At 63.7% G+C, this 17,171-nt stretch overlaps 1 protein-coding gene across 2 annotated transcripts; it reads right to left on the bottom strand.

Annotated features, from left to right (window-relative positions):
• Positions 1 to 1,221: 1,221 nt before the first annotated feature.
• On the bottom strand, positions 1,222 to 16,931 carry MAZ (MYC associated zinc finger protein). 2 transcript variants are annotated; one of them, XM_040656843.2, is made up of 6 exons: positions 16,458 to 16,931; positions 14,548 to 15,233; positions 11,581 to 11,644; positions 4,709 to 4,880; positions 2,507 to 2,787; positions 1,222 to 2,185 (listed from the first exon to the last, which is right to left on the bottom strand). In XM_040656843.2, exons 1-5 carry the CDS (start codon positions 16,491 to 16,493, stop codon positions 2,513 to 2,515), a joined length of 1,233 nt encoding a protein of 410 aa, XP_040512777.1. In that variant the 5' UTR covers positions 16,494 to 16,931; the 3' UTR covers positions 1,222 to 2,185; positions 2,507 to 2,512. The 2 variants fall into 2 exon arrangements, with proteins under 2 accessions (XP_040512777.1, XP_040512776.1); XM_040656842.1 differs by lacking the exon at positions 16,458 to 16,931 and having other exon boundaries at positions 14,548 to 16,048.
• Between the last annotated feature and the right edge of the window lie 240 nt (positions 16,932 to 17,171).

Genomic DNA, 17,171 nt, shown 5'->3' with positions numbered 1-17,171 from the left:
CGTTTTGGGGGGGGGTTCCGTGGCCGCCCCCCCGCCCCCCCCCAAAGCCCCCGGCCCGGTGCCCCACACCGTCCCACGGCGTCTGCTCAGCGATGGGGGGGACGGCAGCGGAGACGATGGCATGGATGGGGACGACGAGCTCGTCATCGACATCCCCGAGTGAGGGGGGGGGGCCCAAAATGGGCTCAAATGGACCCAAAATGGGGGTTGGGGGGGAGGGAGGGGGCATAAAATGGGCTCAAATGGACCCAAAATGGGGGTGGGGGGGGAGGGAGGGGGACCGAAATGGGCCCAAATGGACCCAAAATGGGGGTTGGGGGGGAGGGAAGGGCACTGAAATGGACCCAAATGGGGGTAGGGGGGGAGGGAGGGGGCATAAAATGGGCTCAAATGGACCCAAATGGGGGTGGGGGGGGAGGGAGGGGGCATAAAATGGGCTCAAATGGACCCAAAATGGGGGTAGGGGGGGAGGGAGGGGAACTGAAATGGACCCAAATGGGGGTAGGGGGGGAGGGAGGGGGTCCAAAATGGGCCCAAAATGGATCCGAATTGACCCAAAATGGGCCCAAAAGGGACCCAAAGTGGGGGTGGAGGAGGAGTGAGTGGGGCGGGGCTGACCCAGAGGGGTGGGGGGGCCTAAAATGGACCCCAAATGGATCCAAATGAACCCAAAATGGGGGGAGAGGGGATCCCAAATGGGGGTTGGGGGGGGGGCCTAAAATGGATCCCAAAGGGGTCCAAACGAACCCAAATAGACCCAAAATTGGGGTTTGGGGGGGGGGGTTAATATTGTCTGTTAGTGTTACATTGCCCAAAATACACCAAAATGGACCCAAAACGGACTCAGAATGGTTCTGCTTGGAGGATAAGGGGGGGGGGAGAGGGGGGGGCTGTGGAGTGTCCCAAAATGGCACCAAATGGACCCAAAATGGCACTAAGATGGAGATTGGGGGGGGGGGGGGGGGGGGGGGGGAAGGGGAACGATGTGGCGTTGGGTGCCCAAAAATCCCCCGAAATCGCACTAAAACGGCCCCAAATTGTTGTGTTCCCCCTTCCCCCCCCCCCCCCGTTGCTATTTTGGGGCGGATTCGGTCGGTTTTGGGGTCGGAGTTTCCTTTCGCTTTCCGCTGCAGCGCGTGGGGAGCGCGCTTCCGGTCGCGGCGGCGGTATTTCGCGTCACTTCCGGTTTGTGGCGCCGATAATACACATCACTTCCGGTGGTCGCTTTCTCACACAGAGGGGGCGCCGCAGCGCGGTTTTATTGGGGGCGGGGCTTAGAAGGGGCGGGGCTTAAAAGGGGCGGGGCCTGGGAATGCTATGGGGCTGCCCCACACATCTGTGGGGCACTAAATCCCATCTATGGGGCTGCCCCACACATCTATGGGGCAGGAAATGACATCTATGGGGCTGCCCCACACATCTGTGGGGCAGTAAATCACATCTATGGGGCTGCCCCACACATCTGTGGGGCAGTAAATCCCATCTATGGGGCTGCCCCACACATCTATGGGGCAGTGACACAAATCTTCAGGGCGGCCCCATAGATCCATGGGTCGCAACCACCCATCTATGGGGCAGCCCCACATCTATGGGTCCCACGCATGCATGGGGCAGCCCCACATCTATAGGGCAGTGACACCTATCTATGGGGCAGCCCCACACATCTATGGGGCAGTAATACCGACCTATGGGGCAGCCCCACACATCTATGGGGCAGTAATACCAACCTATAGGGCAGCCCCATGCATCTATAGGGCAGAGACACCAATCTATGGGGCAGCCCCACAACTACGGGGTAACCCCACATCGATGGGTCTCAGTCATCTATGGGGCAACTCCACATCTATAGAGCAGTAACACAGATCTATGGGGCAGCCCCACATCTATGGGTCCCACACATCTATGGGGTAGCCCCACACATTTATGGGGCAGCCCCACACATCTACGGGGCAGTGACACTGATCTATGGGGCAGCCCCACACATCTATGGGGCAGCCCCACATCTACAGGGCAGTGACACCGATCTATGAGGCAACCCCACACGTCTATGGGGCAGCCCCACATGTATAGGGCAGTGACATTGATCTATGGGGCAGCCCCCCAGCAGCGCTGCGCCCCCCGCTGTGCGCCCCATAGGGGTGGGGGGGGATCCACGAGGCAGCTGTGGGGCAGCGCTGCCCCAAACCTGTGGGGGGAGACACAGCGCTCTGCCCCACCGCCCCACACATCTATGGGGCCCTCCCAAAGCCCCGCCCCCTTCAGGCCACGCCCCCTTTTGCCAGCCCCGCCCACGCTTGACCACGCCCCTTCCCGAAAGCCCCCCCCCCTTTTAGCCCTTCTTGTTCCGAAGCCCCGCCCACCGTAGACCACGCCCACTCCCTTTAGTCCCGCCCACCCCGGCTCATCCAATCAGTTTGCTCCTTCCCTCCCTTCAGCCCCCCCCTCCCTTTAGCCACGCCCACCCCGCGCTCCAGGCCACGCCCCCCTCCCCTTAAGCCCCACCCACCTCCGTTCACCCCAACTCCGCGGCGCCGCCCCCCTCGCAGTGGGCGGGGCCGGAAGCGGCGGCGGCGGGACCGGAAGCGTCGTGGGCGGGGCCGGAAGTGCCGTGGGCGGGGCCGGAAGCGTCGTGGGCGGGGCCGTGGGTCTGCAGGTGGCCGCGCAGTTGGGCGGCCGTGGCGCAATGGACCCCACAGAGGCGGCAGCGCAGCGAGCGGGCGCTATGGGGCTGAGTGCTGCCGTGGTCCTTCGCCGCATGGACGCGGAGGTATGCGGCCGTCGTGAACCCTGAAAGGCGGGGGGGAGGGGAAGGGGAAGATGTGGGGCGGAGCTGTGGGGCTGGGAGCTGGGGGGGCGGGAGGACTGGACTCTATGGTAGTGCGGGGCGGGAAGTCTAGAATCTATGATGCTGGAGGACTGGACTCTATGGTAGTGAGGGGCTGGAAGTGTAGACTCTATGGTGCTGGAGGACTGGACTCTATGGTAATGCGGGGCTGGAAGTCTAGACTCTATGGTAGTGTGGGGCTGGGAGCTGTGGGGCTGGGGGGGCTGGAGGACTGGACTCTATAGTAGCATGGGGGCTGGAGATCTAAACTCTATGGTGCTGGAGGCCTGGACTCTATGGTAGTGTGAGGTGGGAGTTGTGGGGCTTGGGAGGGCTGGAGGACTGGACTCTATGGTGCTGGAAGACTGGACTCTATGGTAGTGCGCGGCTGGGAGCTGTGCGGCTTGGGAGAGCTGGAGGACTGGACTCTATGGTAGTGTGGAGCTGGAAGTCTGCCCCACAGTACCCCACACACCCCCAGCCCCATATCCCCCATCCCAGCCCCATAACCTCCCATCCCAGCCCCATAACCTCCCATCCCAGCCCCATATCCCCCATCCCGGCCCCATAACCCCCATCCCAGCCCCACCCAAGCCCCATAACCTCCCATCCCAGCTCCATAACCTCCCATCCCAACCCCATCCCAGCCCCATAACCCCCATCCCAGCCCCATAACCTCCCATCCCAGCCCCGTAACCCCACACCCAGCCCCATATCCCCCATCCCACCCCATAAGCCCCACCCAGCGCCATCCCAACCCCATAACCTCCCACCCCAGCCCCATAACCTCCCATCCCAACCCCATCCCAGCCCCATAACCCCCATCCCAGCCCCACCCCTGCCCCAAATCCCACCCCTCCCCCCCCCCAGTCCCCATCTTCACCCATCCCAGCCCCATAACCCCCATCCCAGCCCCACCCCTGCCCCAAATCCCCCCCCCGGGCCCCATCTTCACCCACCCTGGCCCCATAACCCCCATCCCAGCCCCATCCAAGCCCCATAACCTCCCATCCCAGCCCCGTAACCCCCATCCCAGCCCCATAACTTCTCATCCCAGCCCCATAACCCTCATCCCAGCCCCACCCCTGCCCCAAATCCCACCCCTGGGCCCCATCTTCACCCACCCCAGCCCCATAACCCCCATCCCAGCCCCACCCCTGCCCCAAATCCCCCCCCCCGGGCCCCATCTTCACCCACCCTGGCCCCATAACCCCCATCCCAGCCCCATCCAAGCCCCATAACCTCCCATCCCAGCCCCGTAACCCCCATCCCAGCCCCATAACCTCTCATCCCAGCCCCATAACCCTCATCCCAGCCCCACCCCTGCCCCAAATCCCCCCCCCCCCAAGCCCCGGGCCCCATCTTCACCCACCCCAGCCCCATAACCCCCATCCCAGCCCTGTAACCCCCACCCCAGCCCCATAACCCTCATCCCAGCCCCACCCCTGCCCCAAATCCCACTCCTCCCCCCCCCCAGTCCCCATCTTCACCCATCCCAGCCCCATAACCCCCATCCCAGCCCCACCCCTGCCCCAAATCCCCCCCCCCCCAAGCCCCGGGCCCCATCTTCACCCACCCCAGCCCCATAACCCTCATCCCAGCCCCACCCCTGCCCCAAATCCCCCCCCTGGGCCCCATCTTCACCCACCCCAGCCCCATAACCCCCATCCCAGCCCCACCCCTGCCCCAAATCCCCCCCCCCAAGCCCCGGGCCCCATCTTCACCCACCCCAGCCCCATAACCCCCATCCCAGCCCCATAACCTCCCACCCCAGCCCCATATCCCTCATCCCAGCCCCACCCCTGCCCCAAATCCCCCCCCCCCGCCAGTCCCCATCTTCACCCACCCCGGCCCCACAGCCCCCCCCCCGTCCCGGCCCCCCACCTTTGTTGCAGAGCCCGCAGACGTGCGTGGGGCCGTGGCCGTGCACCTTCATGTGGTCCCCGATGTAGGCGGCGCTCAGCAGCTTCCCGCACACGTGGCACGGCACCTTGTCCTCGTGCCGCACCGCGTGCGCCCGCAGACGGTCCTTGGTGGCAAACGCCGCCTCGCACGTCTATGGGGCACGTGTGGGGCGGGGGCGGTCACGGGATGGGCCTGCAGTGGGGCTGGGGGTCTCTAGGTGGGGTTGGGAGGGAGCTGGGGGCTCCTATGTGGGGCTGGGAGGGCACTGGGAGCTGCTATGTGGGGCTGGGATGGGACTGGAAGACACTATGTGGGGCTGGGGGTCTCCATGGGGCTGCTATGTGGGGCTGGGGGTCTCTATGGGGCTGCTATGTGGGGCTGGGGGGATCTATGGGGCACGTTGTCCTCGTGCCGCACCGCGTGCGCCCGCAGACGGTCCTTGGTGGCAAACGCCGCCTCGCACGTCTATGGGGCACGTGTGGGGCGGGGGCGGTCACGGGATGGGCCTGCAGTGGGGCTGGGGGTCTCTAGGTGGGGTTGGGAGGGAGCTGGGGGCTCCTATGTGGGGCTGGGAGGGCACTGGGAGCTGCTATGTGGGGCTGGGATGGGACTGGAAGACACTATGTGGGGCTGGGGGTCTCCATGGGGCTGCTATGTGGGGCTGGGGGTCTCTATGGGGCTGCTATGTGGGGCTGGGGGGATCTATGGGGCACGTTGTCCTCGTGCCGCACCGCGTGCGCCCGCAGACGGTCCTTGGTGGCAAACGCCGCCTCGCACGTCTATGGGGCACGTGTGGGGCGGGGGGGGTCACGGGATGGGCCTGCAGTGGGGCTGGGGGTCTCTAGGTGGGGTTGGGAGGGAGCTGGGGGCTCCTATGTGGGGCTGGGAGGGCACTGGGAGCTGCTATGTGGGGCTGGGGTGGGGCTGGGGGCTGTTATGTGGGGCTGGGGTGGGGCTGGAAGACACTATGTGGGGCTGGGATGGGGCTGGGGGCTGCTATGTGGGGCTGGGATGGGGCTGGGGGCTGCTATGTGGGGCTGTAGTGGGGCTGGGGGCTGCTATGTGGGGCTGGGGTGAGGCTAGGAGACACTATGTGGGGCTGGAGTGGGGCTGGAGGCTGCTATGTGGGGCTGAGATGGGGCTGGAAGACACTACGTGGGGCTGGAGTGGGGCTGGGGGCTGCTATGTGGGGCTGGGATGGGACTGGAAGACATTATGTGGGGCTGGGGGTCTCTATGGGGCTGCTATGTGGGGCTGGGGGGATCTATGGGGCTGCTATGTGGGGCTGGGGGGATCTATGGGGCACCTTGTCCTCGTGCCGCACCGCGTGCGCCCGCAGCCGGTCCTTGGTGGCAAACGCCGCCTCGCACGTCTATGGGGCACGTGTGGGGCGGGGACGGTCACGGGATGGGCCTGGGGGTCTCTATGTGGGGCTGGGGGTCTCTATGAGGCTGCTATGTGGGGCTGGGATGAGACTGGAGACCACTATGCGGGGCAGGGATGGGGCTGGGGGCTGTTATGTGGGGCTGTAGTGGGGCTGGGGGCTGCTATGTGGGGTTGGGAGGGAGCTGGGGGCTGCTATGTGGGGCTGGGAGGGCACTGGGAGCTGCTATGTGGGGCTGGGAGGGCACTGGGAGCTGCTATGTGGGGCTGGGATGGGACTGAAAAACACTATGTGGGGCTGGGAGGGCACTGGGAGCTCCTATGTGGGGCTGGAAGGGAGCTGGGGGCTGCTATGTGGGGTTGGGATGGGACTGGAAGACACTATGTGGGGCTGGGGGTCTCTATGGGGCTGCTATGTGGGGCTGGGGGGATCTATGGGGCACGTTGTCCTCATGCCGCACCGCGTGTGCCCGCAGACGGTCCTTGGTGGCAAACGCCGCCTCGCACATCTATGGGGCACGTGTGGGGCAGGGGGGGTCATGGGATGGGCCTGGGGGTCTCTATGTGGGGCTGGGGGTCTCTATGAGGCTGCTATGTGGGGCTGGGATGAGACTGGAGACCACTATGCGGGGCAGGGATGGGGCTGGGGGCTGTTATGTGGGGCTGTAGTGGGGCTGGGGGCTGTTATGTGGGGCTGGGGTGGGGCTGGAAGACACTATGTGGGGCTGGGATGGGGCTGGGGGCTGCTATGTGGGGCTGGGATGGGGCTGGAAGCCACTATGTGGGGCAGGGATGGGGCTGGGGGCTGCTATGTGGGACTGGGGTGAGGTTGGGAGACAGTATGTGGGGCTGGGAGGAGCTATGGAGCTGCTATGTGGGGCTGGGGGTCTCTATGGGGCTGCTATGTGGGGCTGGGGGCCTCTATGGGGCTGCTATGTGGGGCTGGGGGTCTCTATGGGGCTGCTATGTGGGGCTGGGGGGATCTATGGGGCACGTTGTCCTCGTGCCGCACCGCGTGCGCCCGCAGACGGTCCTTGGTGGCAAACGCCGCCTCGCACGTCTATGGGGCACGTGTGGGGCGGGGGGGGTCACAGGATGGGCCTGCAGTGGGGCTGGGGGTCTCTAAGTGGGGCTGGGGGTCTCTATGAGGCTGCTATGTGGGGCTGCGATGAGACTCTAAGACACTACGTGGGGCTGGGATGGGGCTGGGGGCTGCTATGTGGGGCTGGGATGGGGCTGGGGGCTGCTATGTGGGGCTGTAGTGGGGCTGGGGGCTGCTATGTGGGGCTGGGGTGAGGCTAGGAGACACTATGTGGGGCTGGAGTGGGGCTGGAGGCTGCTATGTGGGGCTGAGATGGGGCTGGAAGACACTACGTGGGGCTGGAGTGGGGCTGGGGGCTGCTATGTGGGGCTGGGATGGGACTGGAAGACATTATGTGGGGCTGGGGGTCTCTATGGGGCTGCTATGTGGGGCTGGGGGGATCTATGGGGCTGCTATGTGGGGCTGGGGGGATCTATGGGGCACCTTGTCCTCGTGCCGCACCGCGTGCGCCCGCAGCCGGTCCTTGGTGGCAAACGCCGCCTCGCACGTCTATGGGGCACGTGTGGGGCGGGGGCGGTCACGGGATGGGCCTGCAGTGGGGCTGGGGGTCTCTAGGTGGGGTTGGGAGGGAGCTGGGGGCTCCTATGTGGGGCTGGGAGGGAGCTGGGAGCTGCTATGTGGGGCTGGGGTGGGGCTGGGAGACACTACGTGGGGCTGGAGTGGGGCTGGGGGCTGCTATGTGGGGCTGGGATGGGACTGGAAGACACTATGTGGGGCTGGGGGTCTCCATGGGGCTGCTATGTGGGGCTGGGGGGATCTATGGGGCTGCTATGTGGGGCTGGGGGGATCTATGGGGCACCTTGTCCTCGTGCCGCACCGCGTGCGCCCGCAGACGGTCCTTGGTGGCAAACGCCGCCTCGCACGTCTATGGGGCACGTGTGGGGCGGGGGGGGTCACGGGATGGGCCTGGGGGTCTCTATGTGGGACTGGGGGCCTCTATGAGGCTGCTATGTGGGGCTGGGATGAGACTGGAGACCACTATGCGGGGCAGGGATGGGGCTGGGGGCTGTTATGTGGGGCTGTAGTGGGGCTGGGGGCTGCTATGTGGGGTTGGGAGGGAGCTGGGGGCTGCTATGTGGGGCTGGGAGGGCACTGGGAGCTGCTATGTGGGGCTGGAAGGGAGCTGGGGGCTGCTATGTGCGGCTGGGATGGGACTGGAAGACACTATGTGGGGCTGGAGTGGGGCTGGAGGCTGCTATGTGGGGCTGGGATGGGACTGGAAGACATTATGTGGGGCTGGGGGTCTCTATGGGGCTGCTATGTGAGGCTGGGGGGATCTATGGGGCTGCTATGTGGGGCTGGGGGGATCTATGGGGCACCTTGTCCTCGTGCCGCACCGCGTGCGCCCGCAGCCGGTCCTTGGTGGCAAACGCCGCCTCGCACGTCTATGGGGCACGTGTGGGGCGGGGGCGGTCACGGGATGGGCCTGCAGTGGGGCTGGGGGTCTCTAGGTGGGGTTGGGAGGGAGCTGGGGGCTCCTATGTGGGGCTGGGAGGGCACTGGGAGCTGCTATGTGGGGCTGGGATGGGACTGGAAGACACTATGTGGGGCTGGGGGTCTCCATGGGGCTGCTATGTGGGGCTGGGGGTCTCTATGGGGCTGCTATGTGGGGCTGGGGGGATCTATGGGGCACGTTGTCCTCGTGCCGCACCGCGTGCGCCCGCAGACGGTCCTTGGTGGCAAACGCCGCCTCGCACGTCTATGGGGCACGTGTGGGGCGGGGGGGGTCACGGGATGGGCCTGCAGTGGGGCTGGGGGTCTCTAGGTGGGGTTGGGAGGGAGCTGGGGGCTGCTATGTGGGGCTGGGATGAGACTGGAGACCACTATGCGGGGCAGGGATGGGGCTGGGGGCTGTTATGTGGGGCTGTAGTGGGGCTGGGGGCTGCTATGTGGGGCTGGGAGGGAGCTGGGGGCTGCTATGTGGGGTTGGGAGGGAGCTGGGGGCTGCTATGCGGGGTTGGGGTGGGGCTGGAGACCACTATGTGGGGCTGGGGTGAGGTTGGAAGACACTACGTGGGGTTGGGAGGGGGCTGGGGGCTGCTATGTGGGGCTGGGATGGGACTGGAAGACACTACGTGGGGCTGGGATGGTGCTGGGGGCTGCTACGTGGGGCTGGAAAACACTATGTGGGGCAGGGATGGGGCTGGGGGCTGCTATGTGGGGCTGGGGTGAGGTTGGGAGACAGTATGTGGGGCTGGGAGGAGCTATGGAGCTGCTATGTGGGGCTGGGGGTCTCTATGGGGCTGCTATGTGGGGCTGGGGGTCTCTATGGGGCTGCTATGTGGGGCTGGGGGGATCTATGGGGCACCTTGTCCTCGTGCCGCACCGCGTGCGCCCGCAGCCGGTCCTTGGTGGCAAACGCCGCCTCGCACGTCTATGGGGCACGTGTGGGGCGGGGGGGGTCACGGGATGGGCCTGGGGGTCTCTATGTGGGGCTGGGGGTCTCTATGAGGCTGCTATGTGGGGCTGGGATGAGACTGGAGACCACTATGCGGGGCAGGGATGGGGCTGGGGGCTGTTATGTGGGGCTGTAGTGGGGCTGGGGGCTGCTATGTGGGGTTGGGAGGGAGCTGGGGGCTGCTATGTGGGGCTGGGAGGGCACTGGGAGCTGCTATGTGGGGCTGGAAGGGAGCTGGGGGCTGCTATGTGCGGCTGGGATGGGACTGGAAGACACTATGTGGGGCTGGGGGTCTCTATGGGGCTGCTATGTGGGGCTGGGGGTCTCTATGGGGCACCTTGTCCTCGTGCCGCACCGCGTGCGCCCGCAGACGGTCCTTGGTGGCAAACGCCGCCTCGCACGTCTATGGGGCACGTGTGGGGCGGGGGGGGTCACGGGATGGGCCTGCAGTGGGGCTGGGGGTCTCTAGGTGGGGTTGGGAGGGAGCTGGGGGCTGCTATGTGGGGCTGGGAGGGCACTGGGAGCTGCTATGTGGGGCTGGGATGGGACTGGAAGACACTATGTGGGGCTGGGGGTCTCCATGGGGCTGCTATGTGGGGCTGGGGGTCTCTATGGGGCTGCTATGTGGGGCTGGAAGGGAGCTGGGGGCTGCTATGTGGGGCTGGGATGGGACTGGAAGACACTATGTGGGGCTGGGGGTCTCCATGGGGCTGCTATGTGGGGCTGGGGGTCTCTATGGGGCTGCTATGTGGGGCTGGGGGGATCTATGGGGCACGTTGTCCTCGTGCCGCACCGCGTGCGCCCGCAGACGGTCCTTGGTGGCAAACGCCGCCTCGCACGTCTATGGGGCACGTGTGGGGCGGGGGCGGTCACGGGATGGGCCTGCAGTGGGGCTGGGGGTCTCTAGGTGGGGTTGGGAGGGAGCTGGGGGCTGCTATGTGGGGCTGGGATGGGGCTGGAAGACACTATGTGGGGCTGGGATGGGGCTGGGGGCTGCTATGTGGGGCTGGGATGGGACTGGAAGCCACTATGTGGGGCTGGGAGGGCACTGGGAGCTGCTATGTGGGGCTGGGGTGAGGCTGGGAGACACTATGTGGGGCTGGAGTGGGGCTGCGGGCTGCTATGTGGGGCTGGGGTGGGGCTGGGGGCTGCTATGTGGAGCTGGGGTTATCTATGGGGCTGCTATGTGGGGCTGGGGGTCTCTATGGGGCTGCTATGTGGGGCTGGGGGGATCTTTGAGGCTGCTATGTGGGGCTGGGAGGGCACTGGGGGCTGCTATGTGGGGCTGGGGGTATCTATAGGGCAACTATAGGATAGCCATAGAGCACTATAGGACAACTATGGGGCAGCTATGGGGCGCTATGGGGCAGCCATAAGATCCCTATGGGGCAGCTATGAGATATCTATAGAGCACTAAGGAGTATCTATGGGGCACTATGAGATATCTATGGGGCAGCTATGGGGTATCTATGAGGCAGCTATAGGGTATCTATGGGGTATCTGTGGGGCAGCTGTGGGGCATCTATGGGGCAGCTATGAAGCATTTATAGGGCAGCTATGGAGCATCTATGGGGCAGCTATGGGGAGGCTATGGGGTATCTATGGGGCAGCTATGGGGCGGCTATGGGGCGGCTATGGGGCGGCTATGGGGTATCTATGGGGCAGCTGTGGGTTATCTATGGGGCAGCTACGGAGCATCTATGGGGCAGCTACGGAGCAACTATGGGGCAGCTACGGAGCAACTATGGGGCAGCTATGGGGAGGCTATGGGGTATCTATGGGGCGGCTATGGGGCAGCTACGGAGCATCTATGGGGCAGCTATGGGGAGGCTATGGGGTACCTATGGGGCAGCTATGGGGCAGCTATGGGGTATCTATGGAGTATCTACGCAGCAGCTATGGGGCAGCTATGGGGCAGCTATGGGGCAGCTATGGGGCGCTATGGGGCAGCTATGGGGCAGGCCATACCTGGCACTTGAAGGGCCGCTCGGTGGAGTGCACCTGGCGCACGTGGCTGTTGAGGTGGTCCGGGCTGGAAGGGGGGGGGGGGGACAAAAATGGGGTGAAAAAAGGCAAAAAATGGGAAAAATGGGGCAGAAATGGGACATAGAAATGGGGGGGGGGGGGGGGGAGCATAAATGGGGGGCAAAGATGGGAGGATGGGGGGCAGAAATGGGGCAAAATAGGGGGCAGGAATGGGGTGAGAAGGGCCAACAGTGGAACGTGGGGGTAAAAATGGAGAAAGGAGGGGGGAAATAAAGGGGAAATGGGGGGAAATGGGGCAAAAGTGGGGTGAAATGGGGGGAAATGGGGCAGAATGGGGGAAATGAAGAGGGAGTGGGGCAAAAGTGGGGCAAAATGGGGCAGAAATGGGGCAGAATGGGGGAAATAAAGGGGAAATGTGGCAGAATGGGGGAAATAAATGGGAAATGGGGGGAAATGGGGCAGAATTGGGGCAGAATGGGGGAAATAAAGGGGAAATGGGGGAGAATTGGGAAAATAAAGGGGAAATGGGGGGGAAATAGGGAAGAATTGGGGCAGAATGGGGGAAATATAAGGGGAATGGGGGAAAATCGGGGCAGAATGGGGGAAATAAAGGGGAAATGGGGAGAATTGGGGCAGAATGGGGGGAATAAATGGGAAATGGGGGGAAATGGGGAAAAAGTGGAGTAAAATGGGGCAGAAATGGGGCTGAATGGGGCAGCATTGGGGAAATAAAGGGAAACTGGGGGAGAATTGGGACAGAATGGGGGAAATAAAGGGGGAATGGGGGGAAATGGGGGAGAATTGGGGCAGAATGGCGGAAATAAAGGGGAAATGGGGCAGAATGGGGGAAATAAAGGGGAAATGAGGGAGAATTGGGGCAAAGTGGGGGAAACGATGGGAAAATTGAGGGAAATGGGGCAGAATTGGGGCAAAAAGGGGCAGAATTGGGGCAAAGTGAGGGAAATAATGGGGAAATGGGGGAGAATTGGAGTAGAATGGGGGAAATAAAGGGGAAACGGGGGAAAATGGGGCAGAATTGGGGCAAAGTGGGGGAAATAAAGGGGAAATGGGGGGAAATGGGGCAGAATGGGGGAAATAAAGGGGAAATGGGGGAGAATTGGGACAGAATGGAGGAAATAAAGGGGAAATGGGGAAGAATTGCGACAAAAAGAGACAGAATTGGGGCAAAGTGGGGGAGATAAAGGAGAAATGAGGCAGAATTGGGGCAAAGTGGTGGAAATAAAGGGGTAATTGGGCAGAATTGGGGCAAAAAGAGACAGAATTGGGGCAAAATGGGGAAATGAAAAGTAAATGGGGGGAAAATGGGGCAGAATTGGGGCAGAATGGAGGAAATGAAGGGAATACGGGGCAGAATCGAGGCAAAAAGAGACAGAATCGGGGGAAATAAAGGGGAAATGGGGGAGAATTGGGGCAGAATGGGGAAAATAATGGGGAAATGGAGGGAAATGGAGCAGAATTGGGGCAAAAAGGGGCAGAATTGGGGTGGAAATGGGGGAGAATTGGGGCAGAATGGGGGAAATAAAGGGGAAAGGGGGGGAAATGGGGCAGAATTGGGGCAAAGTGGGGGAAACGATGGGGAAATTGAGGGAAATGGAGCAGAATTGGGGCAAAAAGGGGCAGAATTGGGGCAAAGTGAGGGAAATAATGGGGAAATGGGGGAGAATTGGGGCAGAATGGGGGAAATAAAGGGGAAACGGGGGAAAATGGGGCAGAATTGGGGCAAAGTGGGGGAAATAAAGGGGAAATGGGGGGAAATGGGGCAGAATGGAGGAAATAAAGGGGAAATGGGGGAGAATTAGGACAGAATGGAGGAAATAAAGGGGAAATGGGGAAGAATTGGGACAAAAAGAGACAGAATTGGGGCAAAGTGGGGGAGATAAAGGAGAAATGAGGCAGAATTGGGGCAAAGTGGTGGAAATAAAGGGGTAATTGGGCAGAATTGGGGCAAAAAGAGACAGAATTGGGGCAAAATGGGGGAAATGAAAAGTAAATGGGGGGAAAATGGGGCAGAATTGGGGCAGAATGGAGGAAATGAAGGGAATACGGGGCAGAATCGAGGCAAAAAGAGACAGAATCGGGGGAAATAAAGGGGAAATGGGGGAGAATTGGGGCAGAATGGGGAAAATAATGGGGAAATGGAGGGAAATGGAGCAGAATTGGGGCAAAAAGGGGCAGAACTGGGGTGGAAATGGGGGAGAATTGGGGCAGAATGGGGGAAATAAAGGGGAAAGGGGGGGAAATGGGGCAGAATTGGGGCAAAGTGGGGGAAACGATGGGAAAATTGAGGGAAATGGAGCAGAATTGGGGCAAAAAGGGTCAGAATTGGGGCAAAGTGAGGGAAATAATGGGGAAATGGGGGAGAATTGGGGTAGAATGGGGGAAATAAAGGGGAAACGGGGGAAAATGGGGCAGAATTGGGGCAAAGTGGGGGAAATAAAGGGGGAATGGGGGGAAATGGGGCAGAATGGGGGAAATAAAGGGGAAATGGGGGAGAATTGGGACAGAATGGAGGAAATAAAGGGGAAATGGAGGAAATAAAGGGGAAATGGGGGGAAATGGGGCAGAATGGGGGAAATAAAGGGGAAATGGGGGAGAATTGGGACAGAATGGAGAAAATAAAGGGGAAATGGAGGAAATAAAGGGGAAATGGGAGGAAATGGGGCAGAATGGGGGAAATAAAGGGGAAATGGGGGAGAATTGGGACAGAATGGAGGAAATAAAGGGGAAATGGAGGAAATAAAGGGGAAATGGGAGAGAATTGGGGCAGAATGGGGGAAATAAAGGGGAAAAGGGGGAAAATGGGACAGAATTGGGGCAAAGTGGGGGAAATAAAGGGGAAATGGGGGAAAATGGGGGAAAATGGGGCAGAATTGGGGCAAAAAGGGTCAGAATTGGGGCGGAAGGGGGGCAGCCACCATAGAGCCGTACCGCGAGAAGGCCTTGGGGCAATGGGCGCAGGCGTAGGGCCGGTGCACGGCGCCCTGGTGGCCGCGGAGGTGGTGGCCCATGCGGTCCTTCCGCTTGAAGCGCTGCTGGCACACCGGGCACTGGAACGGCCGCTCGTCCGAATGGGCCAAACGGTGCCGCCGGAGGTGATAAACGTCGCGGAAGGCTTTGCCGCACGCCTCGCACGCGTGGCTCTTCCGTTTGCGGGCGCTTCCGGCGCCGCTTCCGGTCGTGCCGTCCGACAGCGCCCCCACGAGGATGGGAGGGGCGGCCGCGGCGGAGCCGTCCGGGAGCAACGAGACGGAGGAAGGGGCGGCGTTCGGGCCTTGCGACAGCGCCCCCGCGAGGCCGGGAGGTCTGGCGCCGTGCGTGGCTTGGTGGCGCCGCAGGTTGTAACCGTTCTTGAACTCTTTGGCGCACTGAGCGCACACGTATGGCCCTTTGCTTTTGGACTTCCGGGTCGGAGGGGTCGCTTCCGGCGCTTGAGAGAGGGGGACTTCCGGTGCGGGCACGGGAGCTTCCGGTGGGGGGGGGGCGGGTTTTAGAGCGCCCGGGTCCACCGTGGAGGCGGCGGCGGTGGCGGGGGAGGGGTCGGGAAGCAGCGCGGGGAGCAGCTCCGACGGGGGGAGGGCGTCCGGGGGCGGGGCCACCGCGGGGGGCGGGGCCGGCTGGAGGGAGGCGCCCATTGGTCGGCTGCGGTGCAAGCCCCGCCCACCCGGAGGCCGATCCGATCGCGCCCAGCAGCCGCAAACCGATGGGAATCCCATAAGCCCCGCCCACTCGCGGCTAAGAACGTTTTCTTACGCGGCCACGCCCACCGAAAAAGCCACGCCCACCAACGAGAACGACGCTCCCAAGCCCCGCCCACTCTGGGCTCTGACCAATCATAGGCTCTGATTGCTAAAAAGCCCCGCTCCCAAACAGGCACCGGCAAGCCCCGCCCACACCAGACAATGACCAATCGTAGGACGCGCTCATCAGAAAGCCCTGCCCCCCCCCACCCCCTCCGATAGGCAAGCCCTTAAGCCCCGCCCACTCTTGGCTCTGACCAATCACAGGCTACATCACACACAAAGCCACGCCCACGATCTACGGGCACTCCTGTAAGCTCCGCCCACTCGGCGGCCACACCCCCAACAAGCGGGAGTCCCCACAAGCCCCGCCCACTTTCGAGCTCTGACCACTCACAGGCCTCGTCCACCAGAAAGCCACGCCCCCCAGCACTAGCCACACCCACAAGCTCCACCAATCAGAACCGTCCTCCAAGCCCCGCCCCTGCTAGCCACGCCTATAAGACCCCACCGTCTTTGGCCAATCAGGTGCTTTCCCTTTAGCTCCGCCCCTCCTTTAGCATTGCCAATCAGGACTCTCCCCCGCTAAGCCCCGCCCCTTTAGACCCACCCCTTTAGCGCAGCCAATCAGGCTCCTCCCCCAACTAAGCCCCGACCCCTTCCATTCGAACCAACCGGTCCCCAATAAGCCCCGCCCCCGTGTACCCCGGCCAATCAGGCCCCGCCCCATAAGGCCCCGCCCAGCTAAGCCCCGCCCCCTGTCACTCAAACCAACAAGCCCCGCCCCCAAAGCCCCGCCCCACTACACTCGCCAATCAGGCTCCTCCCCCCGACGAAGCCCCGCCCCCGCGCATAAGCCCCGCCCATCAAGCCCCGCCCCGTGGCACTCAACCAATCAGACACCGCCCCCCACTAAGCCCCGCCCCAGTAAGCCCCGCCCACCTGGCCCCGCCCCGTTTCCCCCCACCAACCGGGCCCCGCCCATCAGGCCCCGCCCCCTTTAGCCCCACCAATCCGACCCCGCCCCTTTCCCCCCACAGACCCCGCCCACTCCGCACGCCCCGCCCCTCCCCGCGTAGCCCCGCCCCCCCCGGGCGGTACCTGGAAGATGAAGCTGCTCCATCCACCCGCGTCCATGGCGGCCGCCGGGCCGGGATGGGCGGGGCTCCGCGCCCCACGCCGCGCTCCGATTGGCTCAGGCCCCGCCCCGGCCGCGCTCCGATTGGCCGCGCCGCTCGCCCGTCACCGCCCCCCCCCCCTCCCCTCCCCGTTCCCTTCCTCCTCCCGCGCCGCTCCTCCGCCGCCGCCGCCGCCGCGCGCAAAATGGCGGCCGCGCCCCGCCCCCCCCCTCGGGCCGAACCATTGTACCCTATGAGAGAGGGGGAGGGGGAGGGTGGGCGCCAAGCGGGACCGCCCCCTCCCCCTCTTTCCCCGCCGTTACCGCGGATCGGCGCTGTTGGGCGGCGGGCAGCGCTGGGGGAGCGGCAGCGGGGAGCGGAACGCCGCCGAACGGGGAACGGACGGAGCGGCGCCGAGCGCGCACCGAACGCCCCTGGGGAGCGGCGGCTGAGGGAGGGAGGGGGGCGGGGCCGGCGCGTCGCCATGGAGACGGCGGAACCCCGCGCGCTGATTGGTCGAGAGGGGGGAGAGGCGCGAAGGGCGAGGGGACGGGGCCACGCGCGTCGCCGTGGAGACGGCGGAACCCCGCGCGCTGATTGGTGGAGAGAGGGGCGAGGCGCGAAGGGCGCGAGGGGGCGGGGCGTCGCGCGTTGCCGTGCAGACTGCCGAGAGCCGCGCGCCGATTGGTCGGGGCGG

This window comes from Gallus gallus (assembly GCF_016699485.2).
Source record: "Gallus gallus isolate bGalGal1 chromosome 36 unlocalized genomic scaffold, bGalGal1.mat.broiler.GRCg7b 36_unloc2, whole genome shotgun sequence".
Taxonomy (NCBI): domain Eukaryota; kingdom Metazoa; phylum Chordata; class Aves; order Galliformes; family Phasianidae; genus Gallus; species Gallus gallus.
The sequence above is the reverse complement of the archived record's forward strand: the minus strand, read 5'-3'. Positions and strand labels throughout refer to the sequence as shown.

Excerpts from the sequence above, each read along its gene's own strand:
- MAZ (XM_040656842.1), bottom strand. The coding sequence starts at position 15,332 with ATGGGATTCCCATCGGTTTGCGGCTGCTGGGCGCGATCGGATCGGCCT. Across the intron at positions 11,645-14,547 it reads TGCCCCAAGGCCTTCTCGCG|CCCGGACCACCTCAACAGCC; the intron begins GTACGGCTCTAT and ends CCCCCCTTCCAG. Across the intron at positions 2,788-4,708 it reads CTGCGGGCTCTGCAACAAAG|GGTTCACGACGGCCGCATAC; the intron begins GTGGGGGGCCGG and ends CCCGCCTTTCAG.